The sequence below is a fragment of the Syngnathus acus genome, chromosome 14, assembly GCF_901709675.1.
Source record: "Syngnathus acus chromosome 14, fSynAcu1.2, whole genome shotgun sequence".
NCBI classification, from domain to species: Eukaryota; Metazoa; Chordata; class Actinopteri; order Syngnathiformes; family Syngnathidae; genus Syngnathus; species Syngnathus acus.
In genome coordinates, this window is record NC_051099.1 from 4724867 (window position 1) to 4742940 (window position 18074).

The 18074-nt window shown below is 42.6% G+C and overlaps 3 protein-coding genes and 1 long non-coding RNA gene across 5 annotated transcripts; 2 read left to right on the forward strand and 2 right to left on the reverse strand.

Moving 5' to 3' along the window:
* Positions 1–506: 506 nt before the first annotated feature.
* On the reverse strand, positions 507–1978 carry atg101 (autophagy related 101). Its single transcript, XM_037270616.1, has 3 exons — positions 1452–1978; positions 845–1386; positions 507–792 (listed from the first exon to the last, which is right to left on the reverse strand). The coding sequence occupies exons 1-2, from the start codon at positions 1731–1733 to the stop codon at positions 982–984; spliced, it is 687 nt and encodes a 228-aa protein (XP_037126511.1). The 5' UTR covers positions 1734–1978; the 3' UTR covers positions 507–792; positions 845–981.
* Positions 1979–2204: 226 nt separating this feature from the next.
* Positions 2205–10418, forward strand: LOC119134076 (C2 domain-containing protein 2). Of its 2 annotated transcripts, none has more exons than XM_037270529.1 (13): positions 2205–3022; positions 3201–3296; positions 4371–4490; positions 5805–5906; positions 6040–6156; positions 6280–6388; positions 6849–6957; positions 7057–7121; positions 7200–7315; positions 7379–7547; positions 7631–7872; positions 7934–8201; positions 8716–10418. In XM_037270529.1, the coding sequence occupies exons 1-13, from the start codon at positions 2738–2740 to the stop codon at positions 8928–8930; spliced, it is 2013 nt and encodes a 670-aa protein (XP_037126424.1). In that variant the 5' UTR covers positions 2205–2737; the 3' UTR covers positions 8931–10418. The 2 variants fall into 2 exon arrangements, with proteins under 2 accessions (XP_037126424.1, XP_037126425.1); XM_037270530.1 differs by lacking the exon at positions 8716–10418 and adding an exon at positions 8462–8694.
* Positions 10419–10681: 263 nt separating this feature from the next.
* prdm15 (PR domain containing 15) lies at positions 10682–18026 on the forward strand. The gene is made up of 24 exons (XM_037270502.1): positions 10682–10744; positions 11257–11296; positions 11379–11472; positions 11746–11899; positions 11971–12123; positions 12206–12311; positions 12393–12449; positions 12785–12982; positions 13062–13268; positions 13357–13451; positions 13534–13621; positions 13701–13868; positions 14029–14123; positions 14208–14339; positions 14606–14749; positions 14818–14981; positions 15055–15134; positions 15647–15766; positions 15837–15968; positions 16040–16123; positions 16229–16404; positions 16478–16558; positions 16648–16863; positions 16941–18026. The coding sequence occupies exons 2-24, from the start codon at positions 11266–11268 to the stop codon at positions 17469–17471; spliced, it is 3306 nt and encodes a 1101-aa protein (XP_037126397.1). The 5' UTR covers positions 10682–10744; positions 11257–11265; the 3' UTR covers positions 17472–18026.
* On the reverse strand, positions 13649–15138 carry LOC119134142. Its single transcript, XR_005100270.1, has 2 exons — positions 14938–15138; positions 13649–14844 (listed from the first exon to the last, which is right to left on the reverse strand). It is a non-coding gene; the product is annotated as an uncharacterized LOC119134142 (long non-coding RNA).
* Positions 18027–18074: the final 48 nt, after the last annotated feature.

The window sequence follows — 18074 nt, forward strand, 5'->3', positions numbered from 1 at the left end:
GTTTCTGACGTTTTGTACCAGTTTTGTTAGTTCAATCTTTTTAGTAAAGCAGTGCTCAACCTGCAATAAGATTTGTATCAGCATTGGTTGTGTTATTGTTGCTTTTTTGCAGCTGTTTTTTTTGTTTAGTTTTTTTTTTCTACAGTTTTTGTGATTTATCTCTGTAATAAAGAGTTACATTGTATAAGAAACAATGTAAACTTTTTTTCACAATGTGTATTAATTCCATATAGATTGTTATAATTATTTAAATAGGCCAATACTATTAACCAATTTTTTTTAGTGGCTTTGGTGTAAATGTTCTCTTCAGTGTTCCAAAACCAGTTGCTATAAGTTACAAATCATGTGACTATGGATGACCTTTTCTAAATTTACTTAAACCTTAAGGTAAATATCATACAAATGCTGAACTAATCAAGAGGTGGCATAAACAAACATTGGCCTGATGGCAACATTCAGCTTGAGGCTTGTATGGTGTGGGCCATTGTGACCTGGAAACGAGCGAGTTGAGCTATAGAATGGATGCTTTTATTTTTTTCAAAACAATACACTGAACACCATTCCTGCACAATGTTCCTGATTGTGTGTGTAGTGAGAATGCAACTCTTTGCACATTCAAAAAACAAGGGCCTCTTGAACTATTAAAACAAAAAGAACTGTAAATGCGTCATCAGATACAGAACATGGACAAATCTTTAATTTTAAGATTATTTCTATTTACAATAGATTTCATAAAATATTTAAACAATTTATAGACAATGGTGTCAAACAAATAATGACATGTTACTGCTAAGCGTCTTTGGGTTTTTGAAAAGCGCTATACAAATTTAATGAATTATTATTATTGTTTTATTTCTCTGAGTTGACAAGGATAAGAAATTACACAAATCGTACCATTGTTTCACAGTCAAAACTAATTGAGAGGAAAAAAATATTGTAATCTTGCACCATCACGCGTGAAGCTTGAATAACAGGTTAACTTCACAGTGCAAGAGTGTCTTTTATCAGCCTTCTCATGGTGGTGCTCACAGATGTGCCCAGAGAGTCGGTGATCTGGTATGTGATCTTATGGAGATAAGGCTGCACTTCTCTCAAACTGGTGTCAAACACATTGTCCACTTCGGACTGGGTGGGCATCTTTGGCACGTAATCGTGGCGATTGATGACCTCGACGACGTTGATCACCTTCTCGCAGAGTTTTTCTCCCACTTTCTCTCTGCAGATCTGCCTCTCCTGCTCGTTTGCTAGGTTGACCACGTTGACTTTGATGTTCCATACCTCCCAGGGAATACACTCATCAGAGAAAGGCCAGCGGGACTTCTTTTTCTGGTAGAATTCCAGGGAAATTTGACCAATGCCATCACTTCCGGAAATGTTCAAAGCGTCCTGTAAACAAACACACATGTTGACCCCTCAGGTGGGTCATCAAAACACCCTGAAAGGAATATTACCTTGAATTCAACTACAGCTTTTTTGATCACCCTGTCAAGCTCTTCCGAGGAAATTTTGACAAAAGTGAAGTCGATATAGTCACAGTCAATATCCACGGTCCCAACTGTACCGATGGAGTAGGTACCTTCCTTTTTATAGTGAAATTTTCCCGTGCTGCGGTGCAGTACAATTGTGTGCAGCAAAGACAGTATTGACTCTTCAACCTGCCTCGCCTCCACTGTGACTTCAAGAAGCTCCGATCGACAATTCATTGTCAAATCGTTTTTAAAACTCAATCGCATGCGATAAGTGATGGCGTCTGTTTACAAACTACATTTAGCTTTAGCTCGCGGCTAGATCTGTATTTTATTACCTTGACAAGATAAACGGGACAAAGATTTTACGACGTATTATAGGATAATATATCGTGTGATTATCCACTGATAATCCAAATTGTTATATTTCTGTCCAGGCCTCTTGTAGCGACCACAAGCCGCCGACCGAGCTAAATGTTTGCTACAAAAGGTACCGGAAGTCGTGGTGATGATGTCAGTGGTACAGTCTACGGCAAGTCAAGTGGTTCAAAATAACAAATTCAAATAAAATCTACTAAATGGCCATTTTAAAACCATTTTCTGCAAATAACATCAATGACATATAGTTGCTAAACATATGAACTATGAATAATAAAGCTATGGTAGGCAACATTTAAAGTTTAAAAGTGTCGCATTGACTTCGCGGTGCATCATGGGAGTTACAGTTTGTGCCACATATCCAAACGGTAACTTCTCGTACCATTACAGTGCACATACAAACCTACACGAGAAACGGGAGCGGCTCACTGTCTCGCTTCACCTTTAACAAATGTTTCATTGGATCATTTTTTTAATATGAATTGGACATCGTCTTCTGGCGCCTCACCGGGGACTTTGGATATAATTCCTTTTAGGGGAAAGTTTTTCAGTCCTCGCTGCTAATGAGCTGGTTACGCGAGCCTTAGCTGGGATTAGCCAAGTGAGCTAACTAACGAATTCGATGGAGGAGTATTATTATGCAGTCCTGCCTGACACTCAAAATTACCTGCAGCTATGAGAAGAGGAGCTTGGAAGAACTGTCGCCTTTTTTCCCAATCGGGATTTATCTTCAAAAAGCAACATGGACGTGAAGCATCATTTATTTGGGGCATTGAATGCAACGCGGTTATTATAATGTCTTAATTGATTTTGTTTAGAAGCAAAACTAATGATGCAAGGGACACTTTCACTGGAAGTGTGTTAAGGTGTAGACTTCATTTTATCAGCAAAGAATGTCCGACCTGGAAAGTTCCAGTTCATATTTTGGTCTGGCTGATCCGCAGTGGCTATGTATGGTCACACTTTTTATTGCATCCCTAGTTACCCTGATACTGTATTTTGTACAGTATTTCCAACTAAGGGCAACAGGGTTGGAGAAAATCGTAGTAGAGGACAATGCGGCGAAGGAGGAAGCCGCCTCTCTGCTTGGATGGGCGCTGTCACTGAATAGTTGGAAACGTCAGTGGAGAGGTGCATGGTGCAAGGCATTGAATTCCAAATCAAGGGAGACGAGTGGGGTAAGTCATTATTGCTTCGTCACCTCAATATGAGGCTGGTACTGATCAAAATGAGCTGATGATGTTATTAGATGTGCAAGTTGGTTGAAATATTTGGAATTAAAGACAGCTCAGGTATTGGTTGGCATTTCATTCACTTGGTGTTGCTTATTTGAGTGTTTTTTTTTTTTTTTAACAGAGTCCACTTATTTTGACCTTCGATGAAGATGACATCGAAGCATCTGAGCTCACCATCAGCAAAGTGTCCCGCTTTAAGAAATCGACCAAAAATAAGGTACACTTGACGAAAGTCTGCAGTTGCAGCCCAGTATATTTGCAATTTGACATTTACATATTCTATATAAAATATTTCGCTTGATTCTTGGCGTGCTTTGCCGGTTACAGAACATTTTGCGCCGAATGCACTTTATTTTCTAACCAAACCTCTTTTTTATATATCTAATATCACTTTTTTTTTTGAAGATTTTAATGTAACTTTCACGACGAATTCAAAAGAGTTTCTATTGCAGCGCCTTACATAAATATAATTTAGCTCACTGGATTTGCATCAATTGTAGAATGTTTGCTTGTCAGCTTCAAACAGAACAGGAAAAACATTGAAAAACAAGCACATTTTGACTTGTTTATGTAATTTACTTTGGTATGTACCTTACTGAAGAAGAGCGTCTCGTCAACCGTCCTTAATTTAGCTGAAAAAGAGTCGTCATGATCAGAGCCGATTGCCTGCAGTCGCTCACAACCACTGACTCATGCACTAATATTTTCTTTTACCAACCCTAGTCCATCCATTAACCAAGTGGTGTACAAACATTGACCATTGTGAGTTTATTGCACCTCCATTTGTTGGAAACTCTACAAAGAGATGACTCACCTAGAGTGATGCCATAATAAAAGGTTTCATTTAGTCAATATTATTACCTAAGTAGATTGAATCCCCGGTTTGTGCAGAATTCATAACAAGCTGCCACAACAAAGCGGATTGTAACAAATTCCTTTTCTTTGTGTTGTTGGCAATTACGTGCACAAACATCCCCATTGCTTTGTTGTTACTCTGTAATGTAATGAACCGATGCTTATTTTTACTTAGCCACAGCGTCTTTATTTAAGAAGCTTACATTGCCACGTTGGTTGACAGCAAGAAGCAACCCACAAGTGTGTGTGTGTTTACATTTACCACAATAGAGAAAAATCACGATACATCCTTTTGAAGTACTTTCATTGTTAAATTACATAATTAAAGTCATTCACTGCCAGCTCTGTTAAAATGAATCTTTGACGCGTCAGTTCAAATATTCCTATTTGTTGCCGACGTTCATCTCCTCAGTGGCTCGCTGTCTTCCTCCAACAGACTGCTTCCTGTTGCGTGGTCGGCGAAAAGCTTCAGTTCTCTCTCGGCGTGTCCACAAACACAGCAATGTCGGCGGATCCTTGTAAATACAGAGTATGCATATCCCCGCTGGAGCTGCAGGTACATGGAGTGACGTTCACGTCTATAGCAAATGTGTCCCCCTTTTTTTACAGTGTGACTCGTGAGATCTTATTTAAAATGACACGTGGCCCAGATTTAGATCACTACTGCCTGTCGGTAGCATTAGATTACATGGTTGAGGTATGTGTCTGGGATTGTGTCCCAAATACTTCACTGCAATCATGTAAAACTGTTCTACTTCATTTGAACTGTTCATATCGGTGATAGTTTTTAAAATGCATTTTAAATTTACTCCATTTATTCATAGCACCTCAAATATATTCCATCTTGCTGACTAGCACTAGCAAATAGCACGTTGATGACTCAGCCCCTTGAATTAGCATGTTTTCACTTCATCTTCCCTCATCCAACTCAACACCAAAGGTCTCATTTTAGCTACACTAAGCTTTTATCCCGTATTTAGGTTCAGTTTAAGATCTTCAATGCAGGCTAACCCACTTGTATTAAAGATTATTTTTAAACCAATAAGGTGCTTGTAACACCTCGGCGCTCCCTGAGCTCTTTGTACCATAAATACAACTTGAGTGAGAGGGTAGAGAGCTAGGGTCAGGATTAGAAGCTGTAGGTCGGCTTCAATGCTTGCTCTCGCTGTTTCGGCTCAGTCTGGAAAGGTCCAAAAGACCGACCGCATCCATCCAATGGAACTTTGACTCGGCTGCAAGCTAGAATGGTCCCGGCTTGACAATAATACACGTTGTATGTAGACAATCGAAAGCAGTCGAGGGCCTTTCAACCCACTCCTGGCCCACATGGCTTCTTGCACGTGAGCACACCCATGTGACACTTTTGTGTAAACTCAGCTACGTTGTTAAATAGCAGGCAAGTGTTCTATTAAATCAGCCAGATGGTGTGAACTCTGAAACCTTTTTAATACTATTCAGTGGAGATGAAAAGCTTCACTCGCAAATTATTTTCGTGCTTTTGTTTAGGAGAAATCTGACCGTCCTGATTTGGCAGTCAGCGCACCGCACACTGCGATATTGTTCTTTGGATCAATCTAGATGTCTTCATTGCGCTCCGATGTGGGTTTTGTTCGGCATGTTTGGTATTACGCAGGCAGCTCTGAAATCCAACACTCGAAATCCAAACAGGCTAGGACACGATTGGCAGCTGGAGTTGGTGTTCTCACTTGTTTTGCTTCATCTCTTAGCAGCTGGCTTCAAATTTGGAATGCACCTTTTTTTAATAATCCTCTTTGTCAAGCTGACCAAGTTGAATTTTTGCACATTTTAATTTGTATCTGAAAACCTCCCTTCAGGCATTCATTAAAATTCTCCCCTTTGTGGTCCTCAGCTTGAGTTACGATTGCAAGAAGCGGAAGATCAGGTCGGAGTGAGCTGGGGGATTTCTCACCTGGAGACAGAAATGGTGCAAGTGACCCCCAGTTTGATCCAGGTAATTTCCAGGGAAATGCACGGATCACCGAATAAAGACCCTGAGTGCAAATGTTCATTGTACATTGAAAAGGTCAAGTTTGATTTCCATGTTCCAAGTGTGATTTCACTGCTCTCATCGTCTGTGTGATCAGCACAACGTCAGCACTTCCTGCGTGGCAGCAGTAAAGGAGCAGTTGAGGCAAGTCCTCTGTGCGACGCAACCTTCTTTGTTATTGAGCTGCAAGCCTTCTCAGGCCTGTGAGGTCAAGGTGGGTGCTTGAGTCATGCCTCGTTTTAACAGCGCCAGTTTCCCCCCCCCCTGGTTGTGAATAAGTATCAAATGAAATGGACATCAATTAATAATAAAAAAAAAATTCAATTGTCTTCAACAGGAACTTTGCAACAAAGTGTTTTCACCCCCCAAACCTCCTCGCGCCCACGACTGGAAGCTGTTGGTGAAAAACATTCGGGTGACACTCAGTCAGCAGGAAGATGCTGCTGGTATTCACATTACAAACCGTCATAATGACGTCATGTCATATATAATAATGTCACATAAATACATTTAATGATGTTTTGAGATGATTGACAGCAAGTCTGGTGTTGTGGAATTTTTTTTAATAGTTTCCACCATTGAATACTTGTCCATTATATATACACATAGTCGTAATTATTATTATTATAATATTCATATATAATAATAATGTTAAATGCAGCTCTTTTTCCCCATCAGAATGAGGAAGAGGAAGTTGCAAAAGCAATATTCAGTCTTGCTTCAACACATTTGATTAGCCCGCAAGTCTGTTCAACTCGAAGACATTCTTTCATTTCATCTTAATATTTACTGATATGAAGATTTATTATGTCTCCTGGTTGACAGTCGGCGTTGGTAATAGGCCGTTGCTCAAAATTGCTGTGGACTCTAAGATGACTTTTTTTTGTTTTGTTTTTCTTATTGCAGGCAGCATAAGTCCTCTGTGTGTACTGCAGTTAGATGACCCTCCACAAAAATTTAATACACCAGCTTTGAAGAACACAGCTAATCTGGCCTGGGATCAGCCTTTTGTCTTGTAAATTTCGCAACACACCATCATCACAGGAAGTTGTACTCGTCCTCTCTCTCCAAATGACTTCTTTTCTCCCCCGCCTGTAATATTTGTGCTTTCCAGTGAACTGAATGGCCGATCAAAGGAGCTTTTAATTCTATTGATGAATGATGGACAATCTCAAGAAGGTGAAGAATTAAAAGTATTGTGTAGCCATCCTATGATTATCGCACTGGTTTGACTAAACTGTCCTTTCTCAATTGCAGATGGCTTTTTGGGACAGGTGTCAGTGCCTTTTGACCTTGTTAGGAAGCAGCCCAAAGGAAAACAAACATTTCCACTCATGACCAAAGATGTAGTGACTGGATCCCTTACTACTGATGTAAGACACTTTTTCTATTTTCCAGCAAAAGATGTCGCAGCGTCTTAACTCGCCATTTTTCAGTTGACGTACCTGGATCCCAGTGAGGTGAGGTCCTGGCAGCCTCCGACCCCCGCCTCCACCAAGAGAGTGGAGATGGACCGGACCGTCATGCCCTGTGGCACGGTGGTCACCACCATCACTGCGGTCAAGAGCAAACCGGGCCGGGTGCTCCCTCCCGGACTAAGCATTGGTACGACAAAAATCAAATTGACAGACAGAAAATATAATACAAGTCAATTTTGCTGATGCCATTTCTTTCGTGTTTGCCTTCAGATTCTTCACAAAGAGCTTTGACCCTGAAGCCCAAGATTTCCGAGCGCCGTGTTTCCGAGCAGATGTCAATGTTGGGCGCAACGGTTAGCAAGGCCCTGTCTTCTTCAGACACCGAGTTGCTGATGCTAAACGGCACCGACCCCGTGGCCGAGGCCGCCATCAAACAACTCCATCAGTCCGCCAAGCAGAAGCTCAGGTCTCCGGTGAAGAAGAGTACCATCATCATCTCCGGGATCGCCAAAGTAAGGATGAGGTAGCTTAGCTTCAGCATATTTTTGCTTGACTATGATTATTTTCCCCCAGACACCGTTGTCCCAGGACGACGAGCTGGCTCTGATGGCGGGCTACGCTGCAGCGATGGATGCTTCAATGTCAGATGAAAGCTCTTCTCAGGATATGACCACGGCCATTATGTCAGGGACCAGTAGCCCGCCGGAGGGCTCTGAACACGAGGACGGTCCCAGCGGAGTGGGCCGTCCGCCCGAGACTTGGGAGAGCCACGATGGAGAGGATCAAAATCATACCTCGCTCTCCATGTGCGTGTCAGAGGTCAGCTGCAAAAAGAGAAGAGGTGAGATGGACTGTTGTTAATTCACTTTGTATTATTTTTTTCCGAGGGGCAATTTAAAAAAAATAAATCATGTTTGACTTTTGAGGTTTAGCTAAATTATTGTTTACATCTCAATCTCAGTGATTTAAAATGACAACGCTAATATCGACCAGATTTTCTGCCCTGTCTGTTTTTATTTCTGTCATTTCTTGGTTCTATGGTCTGTTTTCTTTTTTCTCATCACTCTCTCACCGTTTGTGCTATGATTACTGCCATCTTAGAGGAAAGCAGTCCTAAGCGCACGATATATCCAGATGAGTAAGTTACCACTTGTGGGTAGTAGTAGTAGTTTTAGTACTGTAGTTTTTATTGTGTGTCCTTTGAGTGGGTAGAATGTGTTAAACTGCTCTCAGCAAACTCGAGCACCCTATTGATTATAGCAATCACTGTCGATTATACGTGCATTGACTTTTTTACGAAAGCTAAAGGTCAAATGATGAAAGCACGTTTCACCCTGTCCACTTCTGTACTCCAGGAAGCTTCCTGAGGAAGAGCGCCAAGTTGTTCTTCCGACGGCGGCACCAGCGCAAGGAGCCTGGAATGAGCCAGTCGCACAATGACCTGGTCTACCTGGAGCCTCCTGCCACTGTGGAGCGGGCCAGCAAAACTGCTACCATCAGCCGCATCCTCAGCCGTAAAGGCAAAAGCAAAGCGAATGGTTCCGCTTCCGTTGGGCAGCCTCCCGCGTGACACGTCCCTCTCCTCCTCCCTCATCGACAACTACCACCTCAAACTTGCCCTCTGTACGTCTTTGGGATTTTTGTCTTCCATTGGCTGGCCAGCACAGCGGGGCACCTGCATTGTTTGTGACAAAAAAAAAAAAAACTCTGCAGAATATGAGTCAATCATATCTCAGAGGATATTATTTTGCATGGTTCCTCAATTGGGTTTTCTGCAGCCTTCTCAAGGCGCTGGTGTGGCCTTGTTAGCAACTAATGGGACGGTTGTGGGCCTTCGTCTCTACCTCCCTGACTTTGAAATATCAACCATCCCTGCTGTGAACCGTATCTTTTATACGACGGATCAACAGGACCAACGATGAACATGAGAGTGGGCTTGGAGGATTTGCACACTTTTCACGTATCTTTTCTATTTTGAGTGCAATGACTGTTCCAAATATTCACAAAGGGAGATGATGCATTGGTGCAAGGCGGTGGGAGTGACATGACTACTTCTGGGCACAAATACTTTTGACGTATGGTATTTAAACACGACATTTGTATGCATATTGTTATTTCTCTTCACTCTGAGGTCAGTACGTCAGATGTGAGTGATTTGCAAGTCCAGTAACATTTGTAACATCAAAATTCGCATCAGCCGTGCAATATCAAAGTCAATGTCCAAAATATCCTAAATATAAACTCACCACACTGTTGATAGGATAACACAATGTGTGCATTTTTTTGTGTGTGTTTTGAACAATGCAAATGTATTGCGTCTTCCCAAAATATTTTTCGTGTACACTAAAATGACCCTTAGTGACTTTCACCCTGCAACTATGACATCACACTCAGCTACGTTATGTTTCACACAACCAGTTTTCTAGTTAGATCCTCAGCTTCATGGCCGCAGTACCACACATAAAACTACTTTTTTAACGTCCGGTATGTCAGATGCTGATTGACATCCAACTGGTTGTTTTTGCTTTTTGATGTGAAAGGTGTGTCTGCAGGCTGTTGTAGCTAACTACTGTACCTTCCATTTGAATGACTAAGATGTAAAACGATATGCAGTGCTAAGATTGCCTTACAGTAGCTCTGTGCACAAATGCGCTCTAGATGAGAACCTTGACTCAGCTTTTGGCTCCCATGCCTCATTATAAAGCCTATGCACAGAAAAAAACAGAGACTTCTGCATTTTATGCCATTGAGCATTTCTTGGAACCCATTTGCTTTTCTTTGTCCTTAATTGTGTAGTATGGCCCTTATCCGATTACAGGCTCCTCTTCCAGCAATGACTCCTGCTTCTTAGAGGTGTTAAATTTTGCTGTGTCTAGTAACCTGTTTGCACTACGCTACTATAAACCATTCAGTAAACAAAAGGGCTGTTGATTTATTTGTGTGTGTGGGTGTGGGTATCTTCTGTTTGCACAGAAACAGATCAGCTGTACTAATTCTACAGAAATAACCTGTCAAATCATTAAATTTTCAGCAATAAATACTGATTGCATGATTGGGATTTTGGTATTGGTTGTAGTTTTTAGATTTACAAGCATATATGGGGTTGCAAAAGTAGTTGTAAAAAAAAAAAGAAGAGAAAACGTGCTTTTTTTCATTATATTTTACATTAGTTTTTATTTACAATTGTATTTATTATGTCAGTTTTGATCCTTCATAGATAGTAAGGACACAAATGAACGTCCATTGGCGTTATCGTCCAAAATTCAACTTTGCCTACAACTCCCACAATGCATCAGGCATCTCATTTCCGGTCCTGCGCCGTTTCTGGAGCGGATTGGAACCCGGAGTCAGGATTCAATAAATGAAGTGTCTTTTGCAGAAAGGGTAAGATATTTCACCATCAATCTATGTGCTACTCCCGCAAAATCTCACCACAGTTGTGCAGAAAATGTGTAGCCGATTCTTTTAAATCGCTGCGAGTTCACCCTTGTCGCCTGCATTGCTGTTTACTGGACACCGAGGCACTGCGACTCCGGTTTGGCGCTTTGCGTCTCCCGTCCATCCGCCATGCCGACTGTTCTTTGTTACATTTTTATTCGAGACCAGACCCTGAGATCGGAGTTAAAACCCGGCTACAGTTTGGGAGCAACTGAAATCCTGGATCTACTCGGACTGCACACGTTAACATGTTGGCTCCAACTATGTCGCTTCATTCATGCTGTCAAAATACTCTTTTGTTTGCGCAATCAATGGTGCTCCATAGCACCGCATTAAAATATAATTGCAAACCCATCATTTCATTTATATCCGTATAGCCAGTCATTTTCTCTCTCTCTTTCGTTTGACATCTGTCAACTCTTTGGCTTCCTACTTACAACGTTGTTATTTGTTGCTAGGTTTACAGAATGGCAGCTCAGACTCCAGAGGAGTGCATCTGTGAGTATGGATCATCTCGGCATCCTATGGAAGTCCCTGTGTGTGTAATGGCAGGTTTTGGTATCTGTGTGCTTGATTATAGGGTGTGAAGACTGTGGGCAGTACCATGATTCCGAGTGCCCCGAATTAGGACCCCTAGTGACCGTTCAGGACTCATTTGTTCTCAGTCGGGCCCGGTGAGCGTGCACAATTGACTGGACTCCATCGATCAATTTGAGTTTTGCATAGAAAAGTAAACGGAAGTGTGTATTCTGACATCTGACCTCACTGTACAGAACTTCCAAAGCTATGTCATATTGTAAACATGCTCCGTTTAGAGGTTTTGAAGTGTAAGCATGAATATTAAATTTGTAATGATGTTGGATATGCAAGTCTCATAATGCACTCATACATTTACAGTCAAGTCCAGAATTATTTTTATAATAATACTTACTCCCATTCTGTATCAGTTCATCGATTCCGAATAGCCTGGAGATCAGACCTTTGGCAGAAGGCGGCGAGGGAGTCTTCGTCCAGCGACGGCTGGTCAAACGAACTCGTTTTGGGCCTTTCGAGGCGAAGCGGGTCTCCGTTTTGGACAACGAAGGCGTGTTTCCCTTGAAAGTACGTTCATGTGCTTCCTGAGATATTTGCAGTTTGAGACTTTGGTGTAATCCCTCCCCTCTGATGAGCAGGTCTTCCAGAAGGATGGAATCGTGGTGTGCTTTGACTGCAGTAGTGAAGATGACTGTAACTGGATGATGCTTGTTCGACCCGCCACAGATCACCAACACCAGAATCTGACAGCTTACCAGCAAGACGATGACGTGTTCTTCAACACATCCCAGGTTTGTCTGTGCGCCCAATCCCTGACGTCTTCCAAGTGTCCACTTAAGCTCATCCTTTCTGCTTTGGTCATTTGTTGCTTAGGACGTGCTGCCAGGAGCAGAGTTGAGGGTCTGGTATGGAGCTTTCTATGCTAAAAAGATGGAGAAGCCCATGCTCAAGCTTCCAGTTCAACCATTGCCACCTCAAGGTTCCGAACATTGTAATTATGATGTGTTTAGAAATAAAATATGGTAATTGTATCTCACTATATCTTCTGGATCTGTCATAGAGACTTACGTGAAAACCAGCTCCTCTCCCCCCCCTGTAACAAACTACAAAAATGCAGGTAATCCAGTTCAAACTATTCTGTGACTATGAGGATGACTCTAGCTCACGCGATATGAAAATGACTATAAAAATCTCTTGTCTTATAAAGACATCACTAGATGTCATAAAGCCAATCCTTAAAAATGATAGATACAGTTATATAATACTTTTCACAGTGTTCCAAAGGGTGCTTGGAATTCTTGAATTTTAATCGTCAGTATTATTTTGAATGTTGGATTAGGCATAAACCTCAATTTATTGCAAGCCATATTTTTATTTCATATTGTGTCGTAATAGTAGACAGTGAAAATGTTTTTTGTCGTTTGCCTGTTTTTCTCACATTCGCCATGACAGGTGCTGTCAGTAAGTTGATGGCCACTCCAGATCTCCCAGAAGACCCCCTAACAGAACAGGAGGAAAGCACAGTGGGGCCTAGTGAGGAGATTCACTCCCCCGCTGGCCGGCCTCCTGTGAAGAGGGGGCTAACTCGTGGAAGGAGAGCGAAAGGTCGCAGGCCTCACCCTGTCACCGCCGCCGCAAGCAGAAGCAAAGGTGAAAAAAACACAAGTGATCTTTCCAGGCTGCCAAAGCTGCAGATTTATTACTCCATAACCGTTCCTCATGTGTGCAGATGTGAAGCCCCCCGTGGTGAGCACGCAGTCGCTTACTTCCGAGTCAGCAGTTCCTACAGAGAGAAACCGTCATCTCGGGGCTGCGGACGTCGGGATTGCGCACAAGAGACACAAAATCCGAGAGCACAAGAGGGTGTACCGCTGCTCCCTGTGCACCAAGGTCTTTCAGAACAGCAGTAACCTGAACCGACATATCCGATCACACGGTATTGGGACGGTTTTACTCCAGTCAGGTGCCTCTTTGGATTTGAATCCGATTCAAGTGAATTCTCTCTTCACGTGTCATCTCTCCAGGTGATAAACTGTTTAAGTGTGACGACTGTGATAAGTTGTTCAGTCGAAAGGAGAGTCTGAAGCAGCACATCTCCTACAAACACAGTAAAAATGTGGTGGGTAATGTTTTAATCCATAATCAGCTTCTCTGTCAAACCTGCTTGTTAAAAAAACACTTGTCATGCATTTGTGCAACAGCCCGACCTGGAATATAAATATAAATGCATGACTTGTGACAAATCCTTCCGCCTGCAAAATGCCTTAAATTTCCACAACTGCAGGACAGGTAAGGATTTTGTATTTTTTTTTTGGGTTACATTTTGTTTGACACATCGAAATAAAATGTATTTTTCTTTTCCCGCCAGACGACAAGACATTCCAGTGCGATATCTGCTCCCGCTTCTTCTCCACAAACAGCAACCTGTCCAAGCACAAGAAGAAACACGGAGAGAAGCTCTACTCCTGTGAAATCTGTAACAAGATGTTCTATCGCAAAGACGTCATGCAGGAGCACCACAGGAGGCACAGCGTTGGTGAGAACATAGTGACTCGGCACACCTGCTGTTTTAATACCTGTCTGCTCACAGCTGAACAATGCCAACAAAGGAATTACGTTATCGCTGTTTACCCAGGAAATTCCTATTATTGTCGAGAGCTTCAGGGTTTTCGCTAAGCCACATGTCGTTTAAACAGGGCAAAAGCACATGAAGCGAGAGGAGTTGGAGACCAATGGAGAAGAAGCGTGCAAGTACAGAAAAGAACCATCACCGTGTCCCATCTGTGGAAAGGCGAGCTTTTTCTGCCTTGCTTTTCCAGCACTAGCACAAGATGGCAGATGTTTGAGCATTATTTTCACGTGTGTGTGTGAACAGGTGTTCTCCTGCCGAAGTAACATGAACAAACATCTGCTGACTCACGGCGATAAAAAGTACACCTGCGAGATCTGCGGCCGCAAGTTCTTCCGAGTGGACGTGCTTCGCGATCACATTCACGTTCACTTCAAGGTCAGGCATTCGTCGCTAGTCCGTTTGCAGCCTCACAAGTGACTTTGACTTCTTATTTAGATGATGAAGAGGAGAAATAATTAATAAAAAATAATTAATCAGGCATAGATGATAGATGGTATTTTAGCTCTCATCATAGATAACTAAAATAATCTCCAGCAATATTGAATTGTTAAAAAAGTAAATTAACAGTGATTAAAATGACAATGCTATTAAAATAATGACATTTTTGCAAACGTCTCAATATCAGCTTCTCCTCATTGCAGGATATAGCCGTAATGGATGAGCAGAAGAGGGAGGACTTCATTAAAAAGATCGGCATTCCAACAGCCGATAGTGACGAAAGGGATGAAGATGAAGAAGATGAAGATGACCCAGAGCACCACAAGTATCACTGCAAGAAATGTCAGGTAGGCTTTCAACATGCCAATGTGATCCCCACATGAATTCAAATGGGCCCTTTTTGCCGCGTACGCAGATGTCGTTCGCCAAGGGTCGAGAATATCTGAAACACATCACGGAGCAGCACAAAGAGCGAGGTTTCGGCTGTGCCATCTGCAACCGTCGTTTTGCACTCAAGGCCACGTACAACGCCCACCTGGTCATCCACAGGGAGCAACTCCCTGACCCCGCTGTGCAGAAGTAAGCATATTATCATTACTTCCCTTTCAGAGTTGCTTCAATATAGTAGAATGCAAATTTTTGTCCCGCAAAGGTATATCCATCCCTGTGAAATATGTGGCCGAATCTTCAACAGTATCGGTAACCTGGAAAGACACAAGATCATCCACACTGGTGAGGTCATGCAAATTTATCAAAAATGTATTTGATTTTTTAGGTCTACATATAATGTATTTTCTGGACTATAAGGCGCCCCGGACTATAAGGCGCACCTTCAATGAATGGCCCATTTTAAAACTTTGTCCTTATATAAGGCGCACCGTACTATAAAGCGCCCCATTAATGCAGATTTTTAATCCAAACCAAATCATTCTCCATTTTATCTTTTTTATTTCAACTTCAGACGCAACAAATTACTTTATAATCACAAAATAATGATCCATCGTCTTTTTGATTCATGATTCATAGTCTTCAGTGGGCCACTTATGATTGATTTCATGACACAATGCTTCGGGCCAGTTTAAATTTAGGAATTTGGTCCATATATAAGGCGTACCGGACTATAAGGCGCACGGTCGGCTTTTGAGAACATTTTAGGTTTTTAGGTGCGCCTTATAGTCCGGAAAATACGGTATTAAGTAGGTACAATCTTGCACAATCTAAATAGAGAGTTGTACATCCTGCAGGGGTGAAGAGCCACGGCTGTGACAAATGCGGCAAATCTTTTGCAAGGAAGGACATGCTGAAGGAGCACCTGAGGGTCCACGACGACATCCGAGACTTCCTGTGCGCAGAGTGTGGCAAAGGTCAATTTTTATTGTCTGCATGGAGTAGCTGTTGCTTGGATGCTTTGGACATGATTGAACCTTCTTGCAGGCATGAAGACCAAGCATGCCCTCAGGCATCACATGAAGTTACACAAGGGTATCAAAGAGTATGAATGTAAGGAGTGTAACCGCAAGTTTGCCCAGAAAGTCAACATGCTCAAACATTTTAAGAGACACACAGGTGAGTTATTGTTTCAAATTGCTGAGTTAAAATTGTCGATGTATTGGGTCATATTTAGTTTGTTTTTGTAGGTACAAAGGATTTCATGTGTGAGTTGTGTGGGAAGACATTCAGTGAAAGAACAACTCTGGAGACACATAAACTCATTCATACCGGCAAGTATTCTCTGGAGTTGCCATCTTGCTTGGTCCATTTGTCATATTTTCTTAATAATGGTTAAGCTAGTTACGCTAGCCTCACTGTGTTCCCCCTCTCGACAGTGGGAAAGACCTGGACTTGCGCCACCTGCGATAAGAAGTATCTAACCGAGTACATGCTGCAGAAGCACGTGCACCTGACTCACGAGAAAGTGGAAGCCCAGTCGTGTAATCTCTGCGGCACTAAGGTTTCCACGCGGGCCTCGATGAACCGACACCTCCGACGCAAACACCCAGAGGTGAGCGTCACGGCTTGTTTAGTTGGACTTGATGCAATTACACATTAACCTGGTTTGCCTTTTGTGTTTCAAGGTTGTCCCCGTGAGAATTGATGACTTTGATGAATTTCAGGAATCATCCACATTCAACGATTCGTCTATCAGCATCGCGCAGGTTAGCTTGAAGCATATACGACCACGGGCAACGTGTGTGTTTTCTCGTATGCTTGGTGAAATGTAATAAATGACCTCACAATTCTTTAGCCAAGCCTGACGCTAGTAAAAGACAGCCTGTCTCAGGAAAGACCCAGCCGACCTACTCGCCAGGCCAAGAAAAAGCTCAGAGTCGCGCCCGAGCCAGAACTTTCCGGATCAGATGATTACGTTGATTTCACTGAGCCCAAACATCTGCCAGAATTCAACACTGTAATCATTGGTGAGGAGACAGAAACGAGCTCTGCGGTGCAGAGTATCCAGCAGGTACGCTTGGAGTTGCCAAATAAAATCCTTCTGTTCAATGAAATCGTGCTCTAATTCCTATATTGGGATTATTTCAGGTGGTTGTTCTCACTGACCCCAACGCTCCATCCGGCTCCTCTCCTAACAACTCCGTGGGGCTGAGCAACATGGCGGTCGCGCCCAGCCCCACCCCAGCTCAGTTCACAAGCCTGCAACCCGTAGCCGTCGGGCACCTGACAGCCGGCGACCGGCCACTATCGCTGGACAACTCCATCCTCACGGTGACCTTCGACACGGTCAGCGGCTCGGCCATGCTGCACAACAGGCCCGCCGAGCTGGGCCCAGAAACCGTCGGTCCAGCGGGAGGACAGTCAGCCCAGTCGGTTTCACACTTCATCAACCTCGCCACTCTTGTCAACCCCATGAGTCACCAGCTTGAAGCCCAGACTCTGGCCTGGAGGCCAGTACCCACGGCTGAGGGCGGTCAGGTCACTCCTGTGGTTGAAGGCACACAGGGGGACGTTCACGGGGTCCAGAGTCAGGTCCCCGAGGGAGGCCACCCCGGCCAGAGTCAGCCACCCACGTCACAGCAGCAAAGCGGCGCCACACAGCAGATGTTCAGCTACTAATGAGGTGCTGGTCACCTAAACCTGTTGCTTGTCCAAACACTTTTATGAAATTTCATTTGATTTTATGAAATGTAAATAGATTTGATCATTGTCACCCAGAGGCCTCTCCAGTGTCATTCAAGTGATTGAATCAAACTGTTAGAATAATCAATTCAAACTTTTTTTTTTTTTTTTTTTTTTTATAAAAGAACTATTTTTTTTTTTATCCTTACTTAAATGCTACGCTATCCTTATAAATGTACAGTACATGTTATCAAGATGGAAGCGCTTGGACAGTTTTTATTCATTTGTATGCTTGTTTTAATCATGTGATAGTGGCTCAGTTCTGCATTTTTATCAAACGATGTCTTTTTTTTAACATTAATCTGTGTATATTTGTCTCAATTTGCCTGTGAAAAAAAGAGGATGTAAAACCTTATTTTGACTAAAAATATTTCTGTTTTATTAAGAACGTCTTTCCTTATGCAGATGGTCAAATGTGTTTGACCAAATCAATGACTGAATTATGACTGCGATGGCGTAAATTAAATTGATTGATTAAATTGATTGAATTAACCAATCGCATTCTTTTTGACTGTGACGCACTTGCGTCATTTCGCCTAC